Source organism: Epargyreus clarus, unplaced genomic scaffold (genome assembly GCF_041222505.1).
Source record: "Epargyreus clarus isolate Ecla_fem2 unplaced genomic scaffold, WU_Ecla_fem_2.2 ptg000007l, whole genome shotgun sequence".
NCBI classification, from domain to species: domain Eukaryota; kingdom Metazoa; phylum Arthropoda; class Insecta; order Lepidoptera; family Hesperiidae; genus Epargyreus; species Epargyreus clarus.
In genome coordinates, this window is record NW_027332215.1 from 26097633 (window position 1) to 26118602 (window position 20970).

The window sequence follows — 20970 nt, forward strand, 5'->3', positions numbered from 1 at the left end:
ATCGATATCTATATATGTATATCACCATGGAAGTTACAATAAAGGTCCAATCAGCATAGATTACTCTTAACGATACTCTTTAGGTCAAATGTTGAAATAATATAAAGGCCGATTGATCATATATTAGTTGTAATATAATTTCTTACTTACATAAATGAGGAAATAAATGATTTATTTTTCTTTAAACATAGAATTTTCTGTTTAAATATTTATCGACATTTTTCGACAAATATTATTCAGGGGCCTCATTACTTGTATCATATTGACAACTGTTAATGACAATTATGAAACTATTGACAACTGTCACCCCCACTCATAGATATAATATTATACTAATAGATCTTCGATCACTATTAGTGATCGAAGGTTGCGTGCAACTTATATAAAATCTTTTCCGACCTCACTTTTTTATTGTTGGAGTAATATTTTTTGGGTGATTTTATATATGTACATTTTGATAACGTCTTGTTAAACTTATTTTTATTTAAGTTATATCATAGGCCAATCTATATTAACATTAAATATATTCTTAAACTATTAAAAAATTTGGACACATCAAAAAGTTCAGGCAGTGATAACATCTCGCCTATATTTTTTGTAAAATGTGCTGAAGTCTTATGTAGCCCTATAGCTTCTATGTTTAATAGATTTTTTCAGAATGGTTACTTTCCTAAAGTCTGGAAACAAGCTCATATTGTACCCATACACAAAAAAGGTTTAAAAACATCAATAGAAAATTATCGCCCAATATCTATCCTTAATGTTCTTAGCAAATTGTGTGAAAAAGTTGTTTATAAACATATATATCCAGTTATTGCTAATTCTATTCCTAATGAACAACACGGTTTTGTGAAAGGTCGATCAACAGTCACTAACTTAGGAGTGTTCATTGACCATGTGTCGAGTGGCATGGATGATGGACATCAAGTTGATGTGATCTACACGGACTTTGAGAAGGCGTTTGATCGTGTAGATCACATTATACTGCTACGAAAATTATTAGTATTGGGTATACACGGTAACCTTCTCAGGTGGATTGAGTCATACCTCATTAATCGTTCCCAAGCAGTCGTAGTAGGGGGATCTCGCTCGGACTTTATTGAAATATCATCAGGAGTACCGCAAGGTTCTATTCTCGGTCCTCTTCTGCATGTGTCTTATTTATATGATATTAACAGTTGTATTAAAAATGCAAGTTTGCTTATGTATGCAGACGACACTAAAATTTACATGAACGTAAGAAATATTAAAGACTGTCTTGCATTACAGGATGATCTCAATAGATTGGGTCGTTACTACGTTAAAAACCGAATTGGTATCAATTTAAATAAATGTTCCTTTGTAAGCTTCACACGAAAAAGATATCCCATTAACTATACATATCAAATAAACAATGTCGACCTTACTAAAAATTACTCTGTTCGGGACCTTGGTGTTGTTATTGACTCCAAATTAACATTTTCTGACCACATAGATACAGTTGTAAATAAGGCTTATAAAAACCTTGGCTTCATACTAAGAGTAAGTCGCCCCTTCTCTGATTTAGGTTGTTTTAAAATCTTATATTACTCTTACGTAAGAAGTATTCTTGAATACTGTAGTCCTATCTGGAATCCTAGTTATGTAACTTATATTAAAACATTAGAGAACATTCAGATCAAATTTATGAAACACCTCAACTATCGATGTTCTCATACATTCTTAAATTATGAGGATTCATGTTTATATCATCATCTCATGCCTCTTGAGTGTAGGCGCAATGTAATTGATATGGCCTTTTTGCATGGTATTTGTAATGGGTACATAGACTGTCAAGCTTTGCTATCAAAATTTTTGAGTTTTAATGTTCCAAAAAAGCGTACAAGGCACGCGGGAAAATCTTTATTCGCTGTCGCTCAGACCAAAAGTAATTATGCACAAAATTCACTCGTCATTAGATTACAAAAAAAATATAATAAAAGATTTAACACAATAGACATTTTCAATACAAGTAAAAATAGTTTTAAAAAAGAGGTACATAAAGTCCTTAATAATCTCCATATTAGTGACTAAGTAAACGTAAAATTGAAATATTATTAGTAGGTATATAAATTATAATTAACATCTTTAGTATATAGATTATTATACATATGTGTGTGTTTATCTTTAAAATTAATTATATATTTATAGTATTTATACCTGTATTTATATATATTAATACCTATTTATAAAACTTACTTATTCGTGCTGTTATGTTTAAAAAATTGTAAATCCGTAATTGGCTGTAGGAAATACTATATAAGAAATGTATTTGTATGATTTTAAGAGCTGTGGATTTTGTAATAATTAAATAAATAAATAAATAAATTATAAAGAGGTAAAGTTTGTAATTTTGTTTGTTTGTTTGTAAGGGCTAATTTTCGGAAATACTAAACCGATTATGAAAATTCTTTCGCAATCAGAAAGCTACACTATTCAGGAGTGCTATAGGCTATATTTTATTATGATTGAACAAAATGTTCACAGAAAAAAAATGGCATAATTATGTATATCAAGTCAGCGGAAATTGGGAAAGATGTGATGCTTTACCGGCGTGCGCTGATAACTATTTCTGTATTAGATGTAACTATTTCTGTATAAAATGTAAATAAAGAAAGCTTGCGACATTTCTGTAATCTTTAGAGGAAAATAAAAAAAACTTATTAGTAACGTTCATAGTTTTTTTAACGTATTACAACTGCCAAAAGATATGAAAACTCCATAAACTGCTTCAATTTATTATACAGGTAGTTAAGTGACTACTACAATTTGTTTCATAGCTACATGTCTGCGCGCATTGATGTTTTTCTTTCTTTTATTTATTGCCGGTCTTCACCAGTATAATTAATCATTAGCGATTGTTTCCTCTTTAAGTCACTGACTGAACAAACTAATGAACAAATTTCTTATTGACATCTTTATTTAATCGATATCGATACATTATTAACAGTAACACTGGCGACGCACACTTTGGCATTTCACACATACATAAATAATCAGTTATTGGTCTCGCTTGACGTTTCATATTGCCAATCTACCCTACGTCAGTAGGATAAACAGTAGGAATATACAGTAAACAGACTAAAATGATTTTTACATTATAAAGTAATTATGGAAACTATGAGATTTTAATACAATTTCTACTCGAATTCAAGCAAATATATAATATTTATTTTTACTCGACTGTTTTAATCTCTCATTAAATTAATGAATCACATCTCAATCACCATCGAATTTAGCTAGATGTCATTTACGGCCGTATTAACGCGCGCCCACATACTCGACGAATGGCGAGGGAAGTGTGCTCGGATGTCGCGTTGCCAGGTCGTTATGCCCGTGTCATCCGAATTTATCCGATTTTTATAGTGCGTCTACACTTACTATACTCTTTGGAATGCACCTATTTGTTCACAATTTCGATTCTCTGAAATCGTGGAAAAATCAATGCATTGTCGTACTTCGGTAGGCCGAAATACCGATTTCCATGTAGTGCGAAAGTGGTAGAACCCTTTGTGGTTCGACTCCGGCGGCACCACCACCACACCTATTTCTGCCTCATAATAGCAGTGTTAAGCGCTGCTGTGTTCTGGATTGAAGGGTGTGGTAAAGGAGACATACTTTTCCGAGGCGTTCCAGCTTAGCGGCGCATCTGTGGCCGACCTCAGGTAGGAATATCTAATCCTATGTGGAGTTGATTACGGATGTACATGGGGGGCAGTGGCCACTTACCATCAGGTGGACTGCTGGCTTATCTGCTACTCCTATATTATATAAAAAATGTTCCGGGACTAGAATAGGGCTACGGTATCCCGTGCCTGTTGAAAGAGGCGACTAAAAGAAGGCTTCCGAGGTTGCGGGCGGCAAGAGTCGGGAGCTCGAACCGTCCAGTAAGCTGCCTCAGGAAGGAGAGCGGTATGTGTGGTCGTATACCGTCGTAATCACCATGTGTTGTGGGTGGAGAGAACACTTCCTCAGGGCAGAGCCCGATCAGGGCATCGTGCTTGTTTATGTTCCGTCGGAGATCCCGGAGTTCTCTAACAAGCGCTGAGGACGGCCGCCGGGGGTTTTCAGTGCGGTAAAAATTCTACATAACCCGGCGTCGCTCCCACGTTGTCGGGTACCTTTTGAAGGATTCCCCCTCGAAAAAAATTCGGTAGGGTCGAGACCACTATTGGAATAACCCCCGGTTACCACAGAAGACAAACATACTATGATTGGTAAGAATGTCATTTCTTTTGGTAAGTTGGTATGAAATCTGCGTTAGCTTATACGTCAAAGTTCTTTTTATAGGGGAGTGGATGAAGGTTTGTGTTTTATCGACTAATATATAAATATCGATTACTGAAGGGATAATATTCTTTAAATATCTATGTTTTCCTTCGAACATTCAAATGATATCTTTTCACATGAACACTATTATGTACAGTATACAGTGTATGTGTTCTCATGCTATATATCGATAATTCAAAAATTTCAGAATATATTAATATAGGGGAATCCTTTTTCACCAAAAAATGTCAAAGATATTAATTTTGACGAACTTTTATTTTGCCGAACTATTATTGCTATAGAAGTATGAACATATTTAAACTTTTGTTTTGATTTTTCATTATTTCCCCATAGTATACTACTAATATTGTATTACTATAGTGTAAATAATTAATTGCGTAATTATGTGAAAAAAAAAGATTTTATATCGATTCACTACATAAATATATATTACTTAGCATCGATTAAATGTCGTATCTTAGATTATATCGCATCCCTACTTTGTGACTTCTGTGACAATCGGCGACTGCGATCTGGCAAGTCGTTGCAGTTCTACTGATAGTACTGATAAATTTTGTTTGTCAATTTAGGTCTTAAATTCTGAATTGATGAGTGTTAGAGTCATGTTTAAAGTAATGTCGCTCCCCGGGCACCACGTACCCACCTGGTAAACGGGTAAGTCCCTTATATATTATAAGTACTGCCACCGGTCCAAAATGGAGTGCATAAAGCAGATATCGATCGATACTCCCAACATAGAGAACAAGTATTATTTTGTTTTTTTTTGCATTTCATTTAGAAGTCTTATATTGAATAATATCGAATGTAATTGTTGCTCAATCCAGACTGACACAGTTTTATGCATATTACAAGTAATACAACTCTAGTCAGCTCACAAGCTGATGTGGACTATACATAAATCAAGAAAGTAGATATGTGTATCTACTTTCTTGATTTATGTATAGTCCACAAGACGCAAGTCTGTGGTCCACAGCAGTAAATTTACCGTAATAAATACTTCTGCATTGAAATTACTTTGACAGTAACAATACCCACCCTATTTCTATCATGAAGCAGATCTTACGTTACTATGGAACAGTGTGGATGCCGGCTGACTTACATATGAGGCGTCGTCTTAGTCGTCAAGACCGGCAACGTGTCTGTGATTGACAATAGGTAGAAGCCCCAATCTATATGGAGTTGGTTACAGATGTCTATGGGTAGCAGTGATGTCTTACCATCAGTCGGCATGCTTGTTTGCTGACTCAGCGTAATAAAAAATCCCTACAAGTGGTTATACTAAATTAACTAGCCATAATGCAACTGGTTAACTCAGTCCTCGTCTGAGACGATAAAAGGTAAGGGGGTGACGACAAAGGAGGTGATGATGCCATAATAATTCCACTATGTGTGGAACCTTAAATGATTTATAACACAAAATAAAGTAATAAGCTGCAACTTCGCATTTGAAAATATTGGGTTATTCGGAAAGTCATTTCGTTTATTTTTGTGAAAATGAAAGACCATGTCCAAAAAATATTGCAGTGATAGCAAAAAATAATAATCGGAAGGCACCAGAACTGGAGAATATAATAGGTGTGGTAGAGTAACTTATTCGCTTCGAAAATGGATCATTTGGATTCCGTGACGCTCCGGGAGCAGATCATAGACATCAATGCGACGACGCAAATTTTTCATCGTGAGAAATCGGAGGACTCATATATCGAACTTCAAGCTTAAATCCAGGCCTTTCAAGTGGTCATAAACCGTTTATTTCCATAAATTTAAACTCTGGCCGATCTCACGTATTGTTATTGGTCGGTTTGCATTAACTAATGCCTTTATCAGCCTTAATCGGCCTACCAGAAAGTGGTGCATCTTCGACTTCAAAATTGCCGGATCTAAATTTTGTAAACCAGTTCTGCCACTGGTGTACTGACAACACATCTTCTCCATACCCATTAGTTAATTATTTTTTGACTTGAACAGTATTTTTACCTTTTCTATAAGTAGTAAAAAAGTAAAATATGACGAAAATGCTGCTTATTGCTCTCCATATTTAAAAGGGCACCCACCAAAAACTATTGCATAAAATCAATTGAACTTATTCACACACAAGCCTTGCTATATCAGCTGTAAAACACATAATGACAATGCGACTTAAGTGTGAAGTTAGCTGTGAAAAAATATGATTAAATCCTCTAGCAGTGTTAGCATCTGCGATCAGTCTGTCTGCGACTATAAACAGATGTGTTGTGAGTCTTATAAGGCTTGTAGGGAACTGCTCCCAGCGGAGCCGACCCTTTCTTTATTTTCGGACTATTAGTCACGCGTCATCGAACATATCCCGCCGCTTGTTAAGATGTAATTTTGTACTTGTTGGATGATCATAACATTAGAGGTACTTGCCGTGCCCCATAGCTGTATACCATATGTCCAAATGGGTTTCAGTATTGTTTGGGTTTTCCAGGTTTTTGCAGTATTATAACATTTGATACTTTCCATAGGTCTGGAAAGTATCCAACTCTTATTACTGCATTGAATAACATCGTTAAGTACACCATAACTTTACGCGGTGATTTGTTAAGGACCTTTTTGTCGATCATATCGTATCCCGGAGCTTTATTGCTCTTAAGTGACTTGAGGTTTCTATATATTTCACTGGGTGTCACTAATTTCAGAGGTATGTCCAGTTGGAGATCATGGCTGAGAGTGAAGTCGATGTCTGTTTCATCCGCATCTGGTGCAGCATCATTTGGTGTAAATACTTGGCTGAGGTGCTTAGCAAATACCTCTGCTTTTTCTTGGGCAGTTCTAATCCACTGACCGTTTGGTGACCGTAAAGGTGGTGTTTGTTGTAGTGGCCGACCAAGGTTTTTACAGGCTTTCCATAATTAGAAATTGATGTGTTTTGTTGCTGTTAGTCCTTCCAGATAGCTATCTACAGCAATATTGTTTGCTTCCTTAATAAGCGTCTTGAGTTCTTGGAGAATCGGGAAAAACCTAAATTACTTTCCGAACAACCCAATAAGTTCAATTTGTGATTCCTTTACGTTGCTTATTTTCTCTCTTTTGATTTCAATCTGTCAAATCAAAATGATAAAAGATGGTCATTATAGTGTTTCACCATCTTTATTGAATTACTATCTTATTATTAGAAAAATGCACATGAAAATGCATCGTGCCATGCCAATTGTTATATTAGATGGTAGTGTATGCAGTATGCATAACGATTGGCAGTCATACCTTTGACTGGGTCAATGAATTAGTGTATCTTGGCTCTTTAGTAATGAATCGAAACGATGTATCTTCAGAAATAAGCAGGAGAATGATGGAGGCCAATAAGTACTATTTCGGCTTGCTAAGATACTTTCGCTTAAAAATACTTTTATGAAGCATCAAGCTTCTCCACTACCGTACTAAGACCGATATTCATATACGGATCTGAATGTTGGACACTGAACAAAAAATATGAGGATTCATTACTAGTATTTTTTTTTTTAACTATGATCTGTCACACCTGTGGACAATGATTAGTAGGTTGGTAGGTGTTTAAACATGGCATGCTCGGCATGTGACCTGTGTCACATCCTACTTTACAATCCATAATTACATTTTCGTTTAAGTATGTCTTGGGGCATTCTTCGTTTCAGCCTACGAATCGTGTGAGTTTCTTTCATGAGGGTCGTTGCCAAGGGGTTTGGGTGGTTTATTATTCTCTTCTGGTAGGTTTTAGTATGTCGTACTATTTCTGGCCTTACTGTGCTGACTTTCAGGTCGTGTTGTAGTTGTTCGTTTGTGACGTACCATGGAGCATTGGTTATCATTCTTAGTATTTTATTTTGAAATCTTTGCAGAATTTCAATATTAGAGTGAGAGGCTGTTCCCCATAACTGGATGCCATAAGTCCAGATTGGTTTTAGTATACTTTTATACAGAAGAAGTTTATTAGTCTATAGTCTGATTCATAATTAGGATTTAGGTGTCCAAAATGTAAACAATGGTGTTGACCTACCAAGAAATGGTAGTTTCTTATTTTTGTCGATATTAAAGTAATACAACAAAAATAAAATTAAGACTAATTCACATTTTCTAATATTTATATCACTTCAATTTCGTCCCATACAGTAATAATAATAAAAAGTTTATGGTAGAAAATTAAAATGTGATAATGGTAACACAATCGGAATCCAAGACATTTCTTGTGCTGTCAATTTTAAGTTTCGTAACTGATATTATTATTCATTTTCGTGATTGTGATCGAACTCGAATGTTTTCTTGTTTACACAATACGTTTACCTATCCATCTCGAATACATCTCGTTTACGAATATACACAATTTAACAAATGCGTTATCATTTGTTAAATTGTGTATATTTGTTAAATTTTCGTTTTTTGTTGAGTTTGTTAAAGTTTGTGTTTCTTGTTAATTTTGACAGTGACATTTCTTTGTTTACATTTTGGACACCTAATTATGAATCAGACTATAGGATAGTTGTGATCGTCGAGCTATTAGCCAATAGAGTTTATGTATTTGTAGACCCAGTTGTTTACGTTTGGTGAAAATATACTTTTGCCATGTCAGTCTTTTGTCAAGATGTGGGCCTAAGTATCTTACATGATCTATTTGTGGGATATTAAGGTTATTTAGTTTTACTGCCAGACATGTACCCCTCTTCAAGGTAAAGGTAACATTGACTGATTTGCCTTCATTAGCTTTATTCGTCACTTCTTGAGCCAGTATGAGATATGATTTAGGCCATCTTGTAGAGTTTTTGACGCCTCTACAGGGTCCTCATGAGAAGCCAAAATGGCAGTATCAACAGCAAAGGTTCCGCTTGTTATGCAATTTGATGTTGGTAGGTCAGAAGTATAAATTAGGTAGAGTAGGGGCCCAAAACACTGGCTTGTGGGACAGTGATTTTATTTTGAATAGAAGTCCTTCATGCCACACTCTGTCGAAAGCTTGGGATATGTGTTTGGCGTTATAGTCTCCACACGCTAATGTTACAATGTTTAGCTTCTTGAAGTGTTGTGTACATGATTCTCTCGATGTAATGTTACAGATGGATCTCATACACCTTTTTTTGTGCTCGGAAAACAAGACCTTTATTTGTTGAGTTACCCCAAAATATTACACCATACCTTAAAATGGATGAAACATAACCGTGATACGCCATCAATGTTATTGTCGTTATAAAGTCCTAAGAATTTTGTTGTATCCGTTTCTATTCTAATGTCATTTTCTAATTGATCAATGTCCATGTTATTAAAGTGTAAGGTACTGTCGTCTGCGAAAAGTTTCATGTGATGGTTTGTCACTTGAGGTAATCATTTATGTATACTAAGAATAATAGTGGCCCCAATACACTACCTTGTGGGACTCTAAATTTATCTTTTCTACGGTCAGATTTATATATAACTTGATGACATTTACTTTCGAGGCATAGTTTATTTACTTCAGTATGCTGGTCTCTGTCAGTAAGGTAAGATTGTATTAAGTTATGAGCAGCACCTCTTACTTCATATTTATAAATTTTGTGCATCAATATATTGTGGTCTACGTGATCGAACGCTTTGTTGAGGTCCATATATAAGGCAGTAGTTAGAATCTTTTTATCCATTTTTGTCATATCTTCTGTTAATAAGCTGTAAATGGCCATGTTTATTAATTTAGTCTTTCGAAATCCAGATTGTGGAGAACTTAATATTTTACTTACCTCTAAAAAAATAAGTTAAGTTATATATGACTTGTTCAAATATCTTAGACATCACAGGAAGTAGTGCGATAGGTCTGTAGTTGTTGATATTAGACCTGTCTGCCTTTTTGTATATGTAGTTGGTTTGTTGATAATTGTAGTTGTTCAGTTTTATCTATGGTTCTACGTATTAATTATCTGTCGTTGGTATTAATTTGATTCTTTAGGCTCGCAATTAAAAGCATAGAGATTCTAGTTTGAATTTTAGTTCCGTTGTCTACGTGTCGTTCGCGGTGGCCGGACCCTGATGGCTTCCGCCACCGAGATTTTTACATTGTCGTCGAGCTTTGGAGTTGCCTGTCGCGCTCGCGCAATTTACTCCAAAGTTCGTTGTTTTGTCTTTATAGTTATATACTCCGAAGTAGACTCCACTTATTCGTATTTGTAGCGTTATTTTAAATTCGTGTAAATTCATTGTTCGCGATGCAACGTGCTGTAAGATGGACGCCACGTGAAACGAGGAAGAAGGTAGAGGTAACTGGTAGACCATTCCGAGATAAGACTAGCTACCTCGAGCTTAGGGTGAGTTAAAGGTTGTCTCTGTAGTTCCGGGACCAGAATAGGGCTACGGTATCCCCTGCCTGTCGTAAGAGGCACCTAAAAGGGGGCTTCCGGGGTTGCGGACGGCAAGAGTCGACGGCTCGAATCGTCGGGCCAGCAACCTCGGGATGGACGGCGGTATGTGTGGTCGCATACCGCCGTGAACACCAGATGGTGTGGTGAATGTCGCCTAGTGGACTCCGGTTGCGTTCCGTTGGAGATCCCGGAGTCCTCTGCGCAGCGCCGAGGACGGCCACCGGGGGCGTTTTATTGCGGTAAAAATCCCACATAACCCTGTGTCGCTCCCACAGCACCGGGTACCTTTTGAAGGTTTACACCTCGTTAAAAAAAAGGGTGAGTTGAAGGTGCCTTATACCTAATACAAGAGGCTGCGCCCATCAACAGCAGGTGAGTGTGCGACTCTATAGCACATTGCATCTTATTTTCGTATACACAGTCCACTTAACCTTCTTCGGGACACGATCATCCTGTTCATCGAAGAGAGGAACATTCGGTTCCTTATTCTATTTCCTAGAATAATTCATTTGCCCTTCGCGGGATTCAGACATTGGTTCTTGAGCCGAACTCATACAGTAGTATCTGGTTATTTCGGGAAAATAACTTGTTCAATGCACAGATTTACTATATGACAGATCACCGGTGATATTATTTGTGAGGTATCTTTAATTATTCTTGTTGTGATGTACCATTGATAGTATTTCTAATATATTTTTTTACAGTTCGTGTTCCAAAAACGGCGGATTTTCAATCCAATTTTCATCCCTTATTTTACGCACTTAGGAGTTTATAACTCAAAAATTGGTCAACTACAAGTCGAACTCGCGAACGAAGGGTTTCGAACCGAATTTTAATTTGTTGTTTTATTTTTAGTACCTATCTGTTATCATAGCAGTCATAGAAGTGAATGCATTGTGTAAATTGACAGACGGACAGACAGCGGACTCTTAATAGTAGGGTTCCGTTTTTACTCTTGAAGTACAGAACAAGAAAAATGGTGAATAAGTGTTTCATTATTTTTAAATAGACAATCAAATATATATCTTATATATAAAACCCTCGTGTCACAGTGTTAGTAACCGTACTCCTCCGAAACGGCTTTACCGATTTTCTCAAAATTTTATATGCATATATTCAGTAGGTCTGAGAATCGGCTACTATCTATTTTTCATACCCCTAAGTGATAAGGGTTGTTCACCCTTAACATTTTTTTTATTTATATGGTAATAAATCGTTTACCGAGTCACCTAGTTTTTTTATAAAGCTTTCTTCGAATCGATTCGAACTTTCGAGACAATCTTTCAAACCCTACTAATAACGTAGTTTTTCGAAAACTTTGAAATAGATACATATTCCGTTATATGTAACCAGAAAACCAAACACTATATTTCAAACTGTTCATTATAAGTTAATAAATTCAACCCCTATTTAACTTCTTAAAGAGTTTCATTGTCCTAAAGCAGTGGAATACGTATTTTAATATTTTTTCCCAATGAATATACCTATGGGAATATCGAACGGACTTTACTTAGTAACGGCCCGGTTTCTCAATGAAAAAAGTTTTATTTTAGTTTTATTTAGTTTCAGTTATTTTATATCAGAGGAACAAGTTTGATTTTAATATTAACTACTATTAACTGCTACTACTACTTCTACTAATACTTCTAAGTAAGAATGAAACATTTTTTTTTAATTTTCACCTTAATGACTATTAGCGGTTTAGAAACACTGGATTATTTTGCGTATCAAAATTTTTCTCGCAGACACCGGGACGAAGAGACGGTCCCAACGAACAGTTCGAAAAGTGATCTGTTCGATGTAGTAGCGGGGCTTGGTTAGTCTTGGTGTAAGTATGAATGCTCCATGTGCTCATCGTCTTCTATTATTTCCTAATTAGTAGAGTTCGCGTAATAGAGTTTATAACATTTGGTAAATTTTTATCAATTTCTACAGTGGAAAGTTTTGAAAGGTTGACTTAAATAATTTCGCTATTACAAATGCGGAAGGTCTCGGGACGTGATCAATAACTCATCCTATAATAGTGTGATAGTTGTGTATTTATGTAGATGGGGTGGGTTGGAAGATGGGCGAGTGGGCGAACTACCCACGCCTGGCTTTCGCGAATGTTCGTGATTTTACGACGGCCGGTATAGACGCGGCGGGTGCTGTGCAGCGATGGGTGGGTGGTAGCTCTGCCCGGGGATGCAATCGAACATGCATCTCGCGCTTGCGTCAATTTATTGATAACACCCCTTCCATAAATTGCAACTAGGCAGAAAGGATATTCCGTTTCGAGCCGTCCTGCCGGCCAGGTTCCTAATTCCTGCCGAGTATGACACTTCCCTTCTACTCTTCTGAAGATTCCTGTTTAGGTAATTAATCTTGTGATTCGTACCTACTTTTTAGTCGTAAATACCTCAAATTATTTCAGCTTGATAGTAAATATGTTTCGGTATATTGGAATTTAATCAGTGTTACTCGTTTGTTGCGTTGTTGTTATCAGTGAAATGTTTTAATTAGGTATGTATTGAATACTATTTTTTCTTTTGTATTATTAATAATTCTTGAAAATTGGCGTGATTGTGATTATTCTCTTTTAGAAACGGTGGATTTTATTACCCGTCTTTGTTGTTAATAAATAATAATAAAATCATAAAGCGAGCTTTTAACTACGCAGTTCTAAGCTCGCATAAGGAGTACATGGCCCGCCATCTTGTCGTAAGCACAGATTGAATTGCGCGCGCATATGCGTGCGCAAACTGCTCTGACTCATCTGTCTTTTTTATTAAATATCTTTATAATACGTGTTTACGTATAGTCTGATTCATAATTAGGTGTACAAAATGTAAACAAAGGTGTTGGCCTATCAAGAAAATACGTTTCAAATGGTAGTTTCTTATTTTTTACTATATTAAATTAATACAACAATAATAAAATAATAATCTTAAAAAATTAAGATCAATTCACATTTTCTAATATTTATATTACCTCAATTTCGTTCCATGCAGTAATAATAATAAAAAACAAGGTTTATGGTAGAAAATTAAAATTTGATAATGGTAACACAATCGGAACCCAGAACATTTCTTGTGCCGTCATTTTTAAGTTTCGTAGCTGATGTTATTCATTTTCGTGATTGTAATTGAACTCGAATGTATTATCGTTTTCATAGCGCGTTTGTTAAATTGTGAATAATTGTAAAGTTTTCTTTTTTTTGTTGAGTTTGTTAAAGTTTTTGTTTCTTGTTAATTTTGACAGTGACATTTGTTTGTTTACATTTTGGACACCTAATTATGAATCAAGACTATAGGCTAGGTGGGTGCTGAAGTATTTGTTAGTACATGCTAAGTAAGTAAGCAATCTTTGTAATTATTGATCTACTTATTTTAACAATAAGTACAAATCTATATTGATCTCGAGTGGTTTTAATTATTATTATTCTCAACTGGTATTTTATCTCTACTCACAGATTATTTCAAATCAGCCGATAATCTTTATTTAAATTTTTAGTATAACAACATAACATAATATTGAATAATAAACTTGAAAAATATATATATTTACGCCAAATACGTTAACACAACGTTTCAATTTTGATCGAAACTTTAAATTAAATTCAAAGAAATTAAGATTCAAATTTTCTTATTTTTTACTTCTATTTACCTTTACCGTATCTAAAGGTAAATATGTAGAGGTAAATAGTATTTCAGTTTTGAGGAGCTATTACATCCAAAATGACAACACATATCTTATACTGTGACTGAACCCGACATCAAATAAAATTATGATTAATTAGTATTGTCGTTCCTTATAACATTTTAATTTTTTGTAAGAATTTTAACGTCCAAAAATAATCAATAATAAATCTTCACAATAATATTTTATTTTTATGTGCAGGATTCCTTTGTGAGTAAAGCGAAAAGTCACCAAGATGTTCAAAGTAGAGTCTTATGTTAGCCCTATCTTGCTCAGCTACGTCGACAAGTATGTCCGAGACTTCAAGCCTGCGGATGCCCAGGTATGATATAAATAAAGTACATGAACCAATTTTGTGGTGCTACTAAAATTTGTATTACTACTACTACTACTATAAAATCCTGATTTCTTTTTCAAAATATAAAATACCTAAGTAGTGCTTAACATTAAAAGTGTATTTTGTGTCCCCAGCTGTCGCTGTGGGGTGGTGGAGTCACCCTGCACAATCTGGTGCTTAAGGCCGACGTGCTGCAGCAGGAGATGGCGCTGCCCTTCACCCTCGTGTCGGGGCGTATCCACGAGCTGCTCATCCAGGTGCCTTGGACAAAGATCATGTCCGAGCCCATTGTGGTCACCATCAATACTATAGGTGAGAAGCCCTTTAAGAAGAATGATGAATTTATACCTTATTTTTCATTAATTTCGTGCTTATAGATAATTCTTACTGTTTTTCACTTATAATTCTTACTCACTGACTAATTAGATTTACTGACAAATGGTGATTAACTTTATTTTTCAGAATGCGTGCTGAGTCTCAACCCGCGCAATGAATTTGAGGAAAACCCTTCTTACGAGCAAGTTAGGTGAGATATTTGAATATACAATGTTACCGATAACTAACATCACTTACATAAAATAAGCTGAAGATAAATAATAATAGTATCGTCATTTTCGTTCCTATACTGTGCCACATGTACTTATTTTTAATACATTTTGAATAATTCAATTGTGTGTATGTTTCAGGAACGAGGTGGTGGAAGCGCCACCGGGCTATATGCAAGCGCTGGTTCGCCGCATCGTGAGCAACATATCCGTTCGCGTCAATTCTCTCATCGTGAAGTACGTGCACGACGACGTCGTGCTCTCTCTCAACGTGAAGCGGCTGTTCATAGACAGCGTTGGACCGGACTGGAAACCGGCTTTTACGGGTAACTTGGATTTTTAACAACTTGAAGTTGTACATTGTCTATTTTTTACTATTATTGCGTGAACAACGGATCATAAACAATTTATGAGAAAGTTTATGCAAACAGTATTTTATTCGGCCCTTCGGGTCAATGAAAGTATTGATTAGTGATGTTAGGCTACTTCAGTTTAGTTTATTTGGGTTTGGTGTATAATAAAATGTTTATTATTATAGATATTGATCCGTGTGACCCGGTAGTGCGTCGCCTGGTGCGCTTGGACGATCTGACGTTGTGCCTGGACCGCAGCGACTCCGACGGCAAGATCCGCCATTACCAGGAGCCACTGCTTTACCGGTGCCTCCTCGAAATCAGGTAATTATTATAGCATTTTTATTTTGTCGATACTACCGTATTTTAAACGACGTTTCGATCCCATATACTAGATCCCATATATAAATATTAGTTGCATTCATACATTTTATAATATGTTTTCTACCAATATTTTTTTACTGAATTTGGTATTAGAATTAATTGTAAGTCAATCAATTTGAAACGTAATAATGTGTGTGCTTTAAAATTATTTCTATTTAACATATAATTTTCAATTCCGTTTCAGACTCCTGACGACATTAATGTCGGTGAACAGCCGAAAGGCGAAGAACCTGTCGATCCAGCTGCGTTCGAGCAACCTGGAGTGGGGCGTGACCAGCGAGCAGCTGGTGCTGCTGCTGCGGCTGCTGCGCGAGCGCCCGACGCCCGCGCCCTCGCCGCTCGACAACCAGTTCCCAACTAACAACTCGCATTCAGGTAACTCTTACACTACATCACTTTATACTAACCAGATTCCCGCTCGCCTGTTATTGTACTAAAATAATATGAAACTATCTCAACAAAAAATTAGATGCACATTTTTTGAACATACACGATAAAACGTGTGGTAAACAAGGTTCGAAGTGTTCGAACTTCGCCCTCAGGGGTAGTAATGCATTAGTGGCCAACCTCAGGTAGGATTTGTAATCTTATCTGAGGTTGATTTCAGATGTCTATGAGCGGCAGAAACCACTTACAATCGGGTGGACTGCATACTCATTTGCAACTTCTACATTATAATAAAGTAAATATAATACCCAATATTACAAGGTCTATTAAATAAATCAGTAAACCGGGCGAAGTACAACACTTGATTATGCGAAACAGGAATAATTTCTAAAGCGTTATACGCATAAGCGATCATAATAGGCAATCCAACGTACTAAGCTCACAACATGCTATGCAAATTTCATTCACTATGCGACCTGCTGTGCAATAATGCTGTTACATAGTAAGGCAACGCTATGTCATTCTAAAATCATATGCCATCCTAACATGCGATAGCGATATTTCTGATTTATTAGCACAAAAGTAACTAAGTAAGCAAAAAAGTAAGCGAGATTACATTACCATTCTATTATGTGTAAGAGACGCTGGCTTTCATATTAAGTCGCAATAAAGAATTTCTTAAACGCGTGTTAAAAGAATGAATTTATAATTATCGTGATTACAGTTTACTCTCTCCATACTACATAAATTGTTGTTATAATACAAATTAACTAAAAATCTTCCTCATATTGTATGTACATTTGCATTCAAAGCGGTTTTGAATAGTTCTACAACAAGTGCTAACATGGAACTCGTTCAGTGCTAGAAGCGAAAGCAAAGAATTGTTGAAATAACTTTTTATAATATTAAGTAGTCAAATGTTTTTAAATAACCCTATGAAAGCAGTTGCATTAAAACGGTCGATACTTGCCTAGCCTAGCCTTGCTTTGCGTGCGAAATAAGATTTTGTGGCGACATCTATACAAATCTTTGTATATTGAAATATGTTCAAAACCTACGATAAAAGATTGTTAATTGGCGATATTTTTCTCGAACAATGCTTGTTGCTGAATGTTTTGCAAACCATTCTTTTTTATGGAGTCCATCGAGCGCGATAAAATGAACATGTTAAAGCAGGCATGCTTTACACCAGCCATTTCAAGTAATTTCTGTTATTGATATTCCATTTATCCAGTGTTTTTCCTACCAACGATCGACATTTGGAAATTTCTGTGTATTAGAAATAGTCCAATTTTGGTCTATTATAGTTAGCGACAAACCATAAAATAGACTATGTTCATTCGTTGGCCGTTGTGTAGACCACACGATCAGTGTCTTTATTGATTGATGTTTGAAAAATGCTGTTCAAATATCTAATCAAGTTAAAGCTCGTTATTTTTTTCAGTGCATTCGAAGACCAATCATCCGATAACTACAATATAGAATAAAAATATTTGTAATATTTTATTTGTCTCCTATTCGTTTTTTATAAAACCGTTAATATTTAGAAAATAATTTTTTAAATTCAAATATTACGTTAATAGTAAAGATATGAGTACAAAAAACGGCAGACAGAACAGAAGACATTGTAATTTAATTTTATTTCTGATTAGGTAAACTCGCGGTTACATCCGCGTTTTAAAACAAGATAACTACATATTTAGATCTTGCCTAAAATCTTTATTTTTAAATCACATTAAGTACAAATACAATTAAAGATATCATTTGCTAAACTATACAACCCTAAACAAAGGACCCTGCTTTTTAAGATACAGGTGAACCTAAAATAAGTATCAAGTAAATCGCAAAAATGGGCTTGATGACAAATTTTGAACACCCCTTATATAATGTAGGTACATGTCTATTGATTCCAAAAATTGTATTATTTCGGCAAATATGCTTTCAACATATTATTTTTAAGTAAATAATTTATTCCTCGATTTTTCAATACTGTCATCATGCTCGTTTTGTTTATGTGGTTTATTGCCTAAAATATTCTTCACAAAAATTTGCATATTATTCAAATTCAAATTCAATTCATTTATTGCAGGATAAGGTGGTATACATGCGTGAAATACATAAGTTTTGTGCTCCTATCCTAACCCAAAGGGTATGCAAATATGTCATAAGTATATAAATTACATAAATTCTAATTAAAATTAACCTAAATTATTTAAATTAAAACAGGACAAAGCATACAATAATAACATTAAATTTTCATATTAAACTAATAATTATACAATAAAATTGCATGTCAGAACTAATAAAAAATATTTTCTTGTAATGGCCTATACTCAAAACAGACAAGATAATAGAAATAATCGCTTTAGTCAATGACATTAAAAAAATCATTAATGTGGTAGTAGGTCTTGTCAACGAGATACTCATGTAATTTATTTTTAAAATTTTGCCTGTCACTTATATGCCGTATAATTTTTGGTATTTTATTGAATATCACTGGAGCTTTGCAAAATAAACTTTGTTTAAATATATGAGTGTTACATTTCACAGTTTGTAACTTATCCTTAAGACGGGCTCTTGAATGAAATTTAAATAACTCTGGATTACGTTTTACAAATAAAGCGCATTCAAAAATATACATACAAGGTACAGTTAATAACTTTAGTTTTTTGAAATAAGGTTTGATTGCAAATTGCTCTAATGCACTTTTTTTGCGCCTTCAAAACTTTTTCTTTATCTGTAGAGTTACCCCAGAACATAATACCGTATCTGAGAATAGCTGCTACATGACCATGGTAAGCGGTTAATACCGCTTCACGATATACATTTTTTTGTAGTTTATGTAGAACAAATGAAAATTTATTTAGTGTATGGCAGATATAATCCATATGGGCTTTCCAGTTCATCTGTTTGTCAATGTGTAAACCCAAAAATTTAATTTTCTCAACGTGTTCAATTGTCGTACCTAGATAACTAATATTAATTTTAGAGCTAACGTCATGTGCTACTTTAAAATTCATTATCTTAGTTTTATTTAAATTAATTCTCAAATTATGATTATTAAACCAATGTATAATTGATGTCAACGTTTCATTAATGTCATTTTCCAAATTCTTAATGTGATTACCAGTAAACAGTACGGTGCTGTCATCAGCAAATAATGTCATCTTATGTTTTGTAACTTTCGTCAGGTCATTAATATATAATAAAAATAACAAAGGGCCCAGTATACTGCCTTGGGGCACTCCATATTTTAATTTTCTAGGCTTAGACGAGTAATGTATTTCTGTTTTGGTATTTCCACAAATTTTGCTGATTGTTGTTATTTGTACTCTATCACTTAAATAAGATTTTATGAGATTTTGGACGTTACCACGAACGCCATAACTGTAGATTTTATTTAATAGTAACTTTTGATCGACGTGGTCAAAGGCTTTGGATGGATAATATCCATGGATAAAGCTACTACTGGCAATTTTTTATCCATATTTTCCATAATCGTCAATAATGAAGTATACAGGGTGAATTTTTAAAACGGGCCTTCAGGGCCAAATCCGAAACTATAAGGATTAGCGAAAAATGCTGAAAGGAGTTACGAGGCCGATTTTGATAAAAACTAAAACTACATCATTAGTTTTTTAAAATATCTTTTACCTTACCCGGGAATCGAACGAGTTCATTTTGAAAAAAAAATACACCTCTATATTATTCCACTATCTGATAGTGTCGCTTATAAGGATCAAATTCTGGGAAGTAATGTTATGTGTCAACTTAAAGGAAAAGGAAAATTTTGAAGAAAATACGTATTTTTCCATACATTGGCATAATAATTCTTAAGGATTATACATAACAAATGATTTATGTATAATTCTTTAGAAACAGACATAAGTCATACCATTGAAGAATTTGTTGGTTAATCAACTAATTATTTGATGTTATGATTATGACATACGGCTTAGTATGAGAAAGTAATAGTTTGGCAAATAAGTTACCGCCGTTTTTAGGATTTATTTTTTAATGAAAATAGATAACTGATTAAATAGTAAATTCTTATTGTCTGTTGTTAACAACTTCGTTTCAACGTTAAATATGATTTTCTATATCTCTTTTTTTAGTAATCACTCGGATTTGACTCTAAAAGTAATTCTCGCAAATTGTCAACTTTACATCTGTATTAAACGAAACTCCGCCCATAGCAAGTAAATCTATTTTAATGGTCCTAAAAATAGCCTTAGCTAAGTCGGTCATAAAAATAGAAATTATTGGGAAACAAAACGTCCATTTCGAATGATTAGAACATTGAGCCAAAAAAAATGTTAATACACGAAATGTTTAAATTAATGAATGGCGGGAACTTAACTGCCAAATTAATATGAAAAAATATGTATTTTCTTAAAACTGAGGCTTTTCCTTTAGTTTGTCATTTATCATTACTTTCCAGATTTTGATCCTTATAAGCAACACTATCAGATAGTTGAATAATATAGAGGGTGCATTTTTTTTTCAAAATGAACTCGTTCGATTCCCGGCTAGGGAAAAAGTTATTTTAAAAAAGTAATGATGCAGTTTTAGTTTTTATCAAAATCGGCCTCGTAACTCCTTTCAGCATTTTTCGCTAATCCTTATAGTTTCGGATTTGGCCCTGAAGGCCCGTTTTAAAAATT

The 20970-nt window shown here is 34.7% G+C and overlaps 1 protein-coding gene across 8 annotated transcripts in view; it reads left to right on the plus strand.

Moving 5' to 3' along the window:
• Window positions 1–4786: 4786 nt before the first annotated feature.
• Window positions 4787–20970, plus strand: part of Vps13B (vacuolar protein sorting 13B) — a 63549-nt gene continuing 47365 nt past the window's right edge. For 7 of the 8 annotated variants that reach the window (XM_073075284.1, XM_073075287.1, XM_073075289.1 and 4 more), the window contains exons 1-7: window positions 4787–4962; window positions 14502–14622; window positions 14772–14949; window positions 15100–15163; window positions 15324–15508; window positions 15721–15859; window positions 16104–16294. In XM_073075284.1, the coding sequence (XP_072931385.1) occupies window positions 14536–14622; window positions 14772–14949; window positions 15100–15163; window positions 15324–15508; window positions 15721–15859; window positions 16104–16294 (844 nt within the window). In that variant the 5' untranslated portion in view covers window positions 4787–4962; window positions 14502–14535. Of the gene's footprint in view, window positions 4963–12836; window positions 12977–14501; window positions 14623–14771; window positions 14950–15099; window positions 15164–15323; window positions 15509–15720; window positions 15860–16103; window positions 16295–20970 lie in introns of those variants that run through there. The other variant, XM_073075285.1, reaches the window with a different exon arrangement.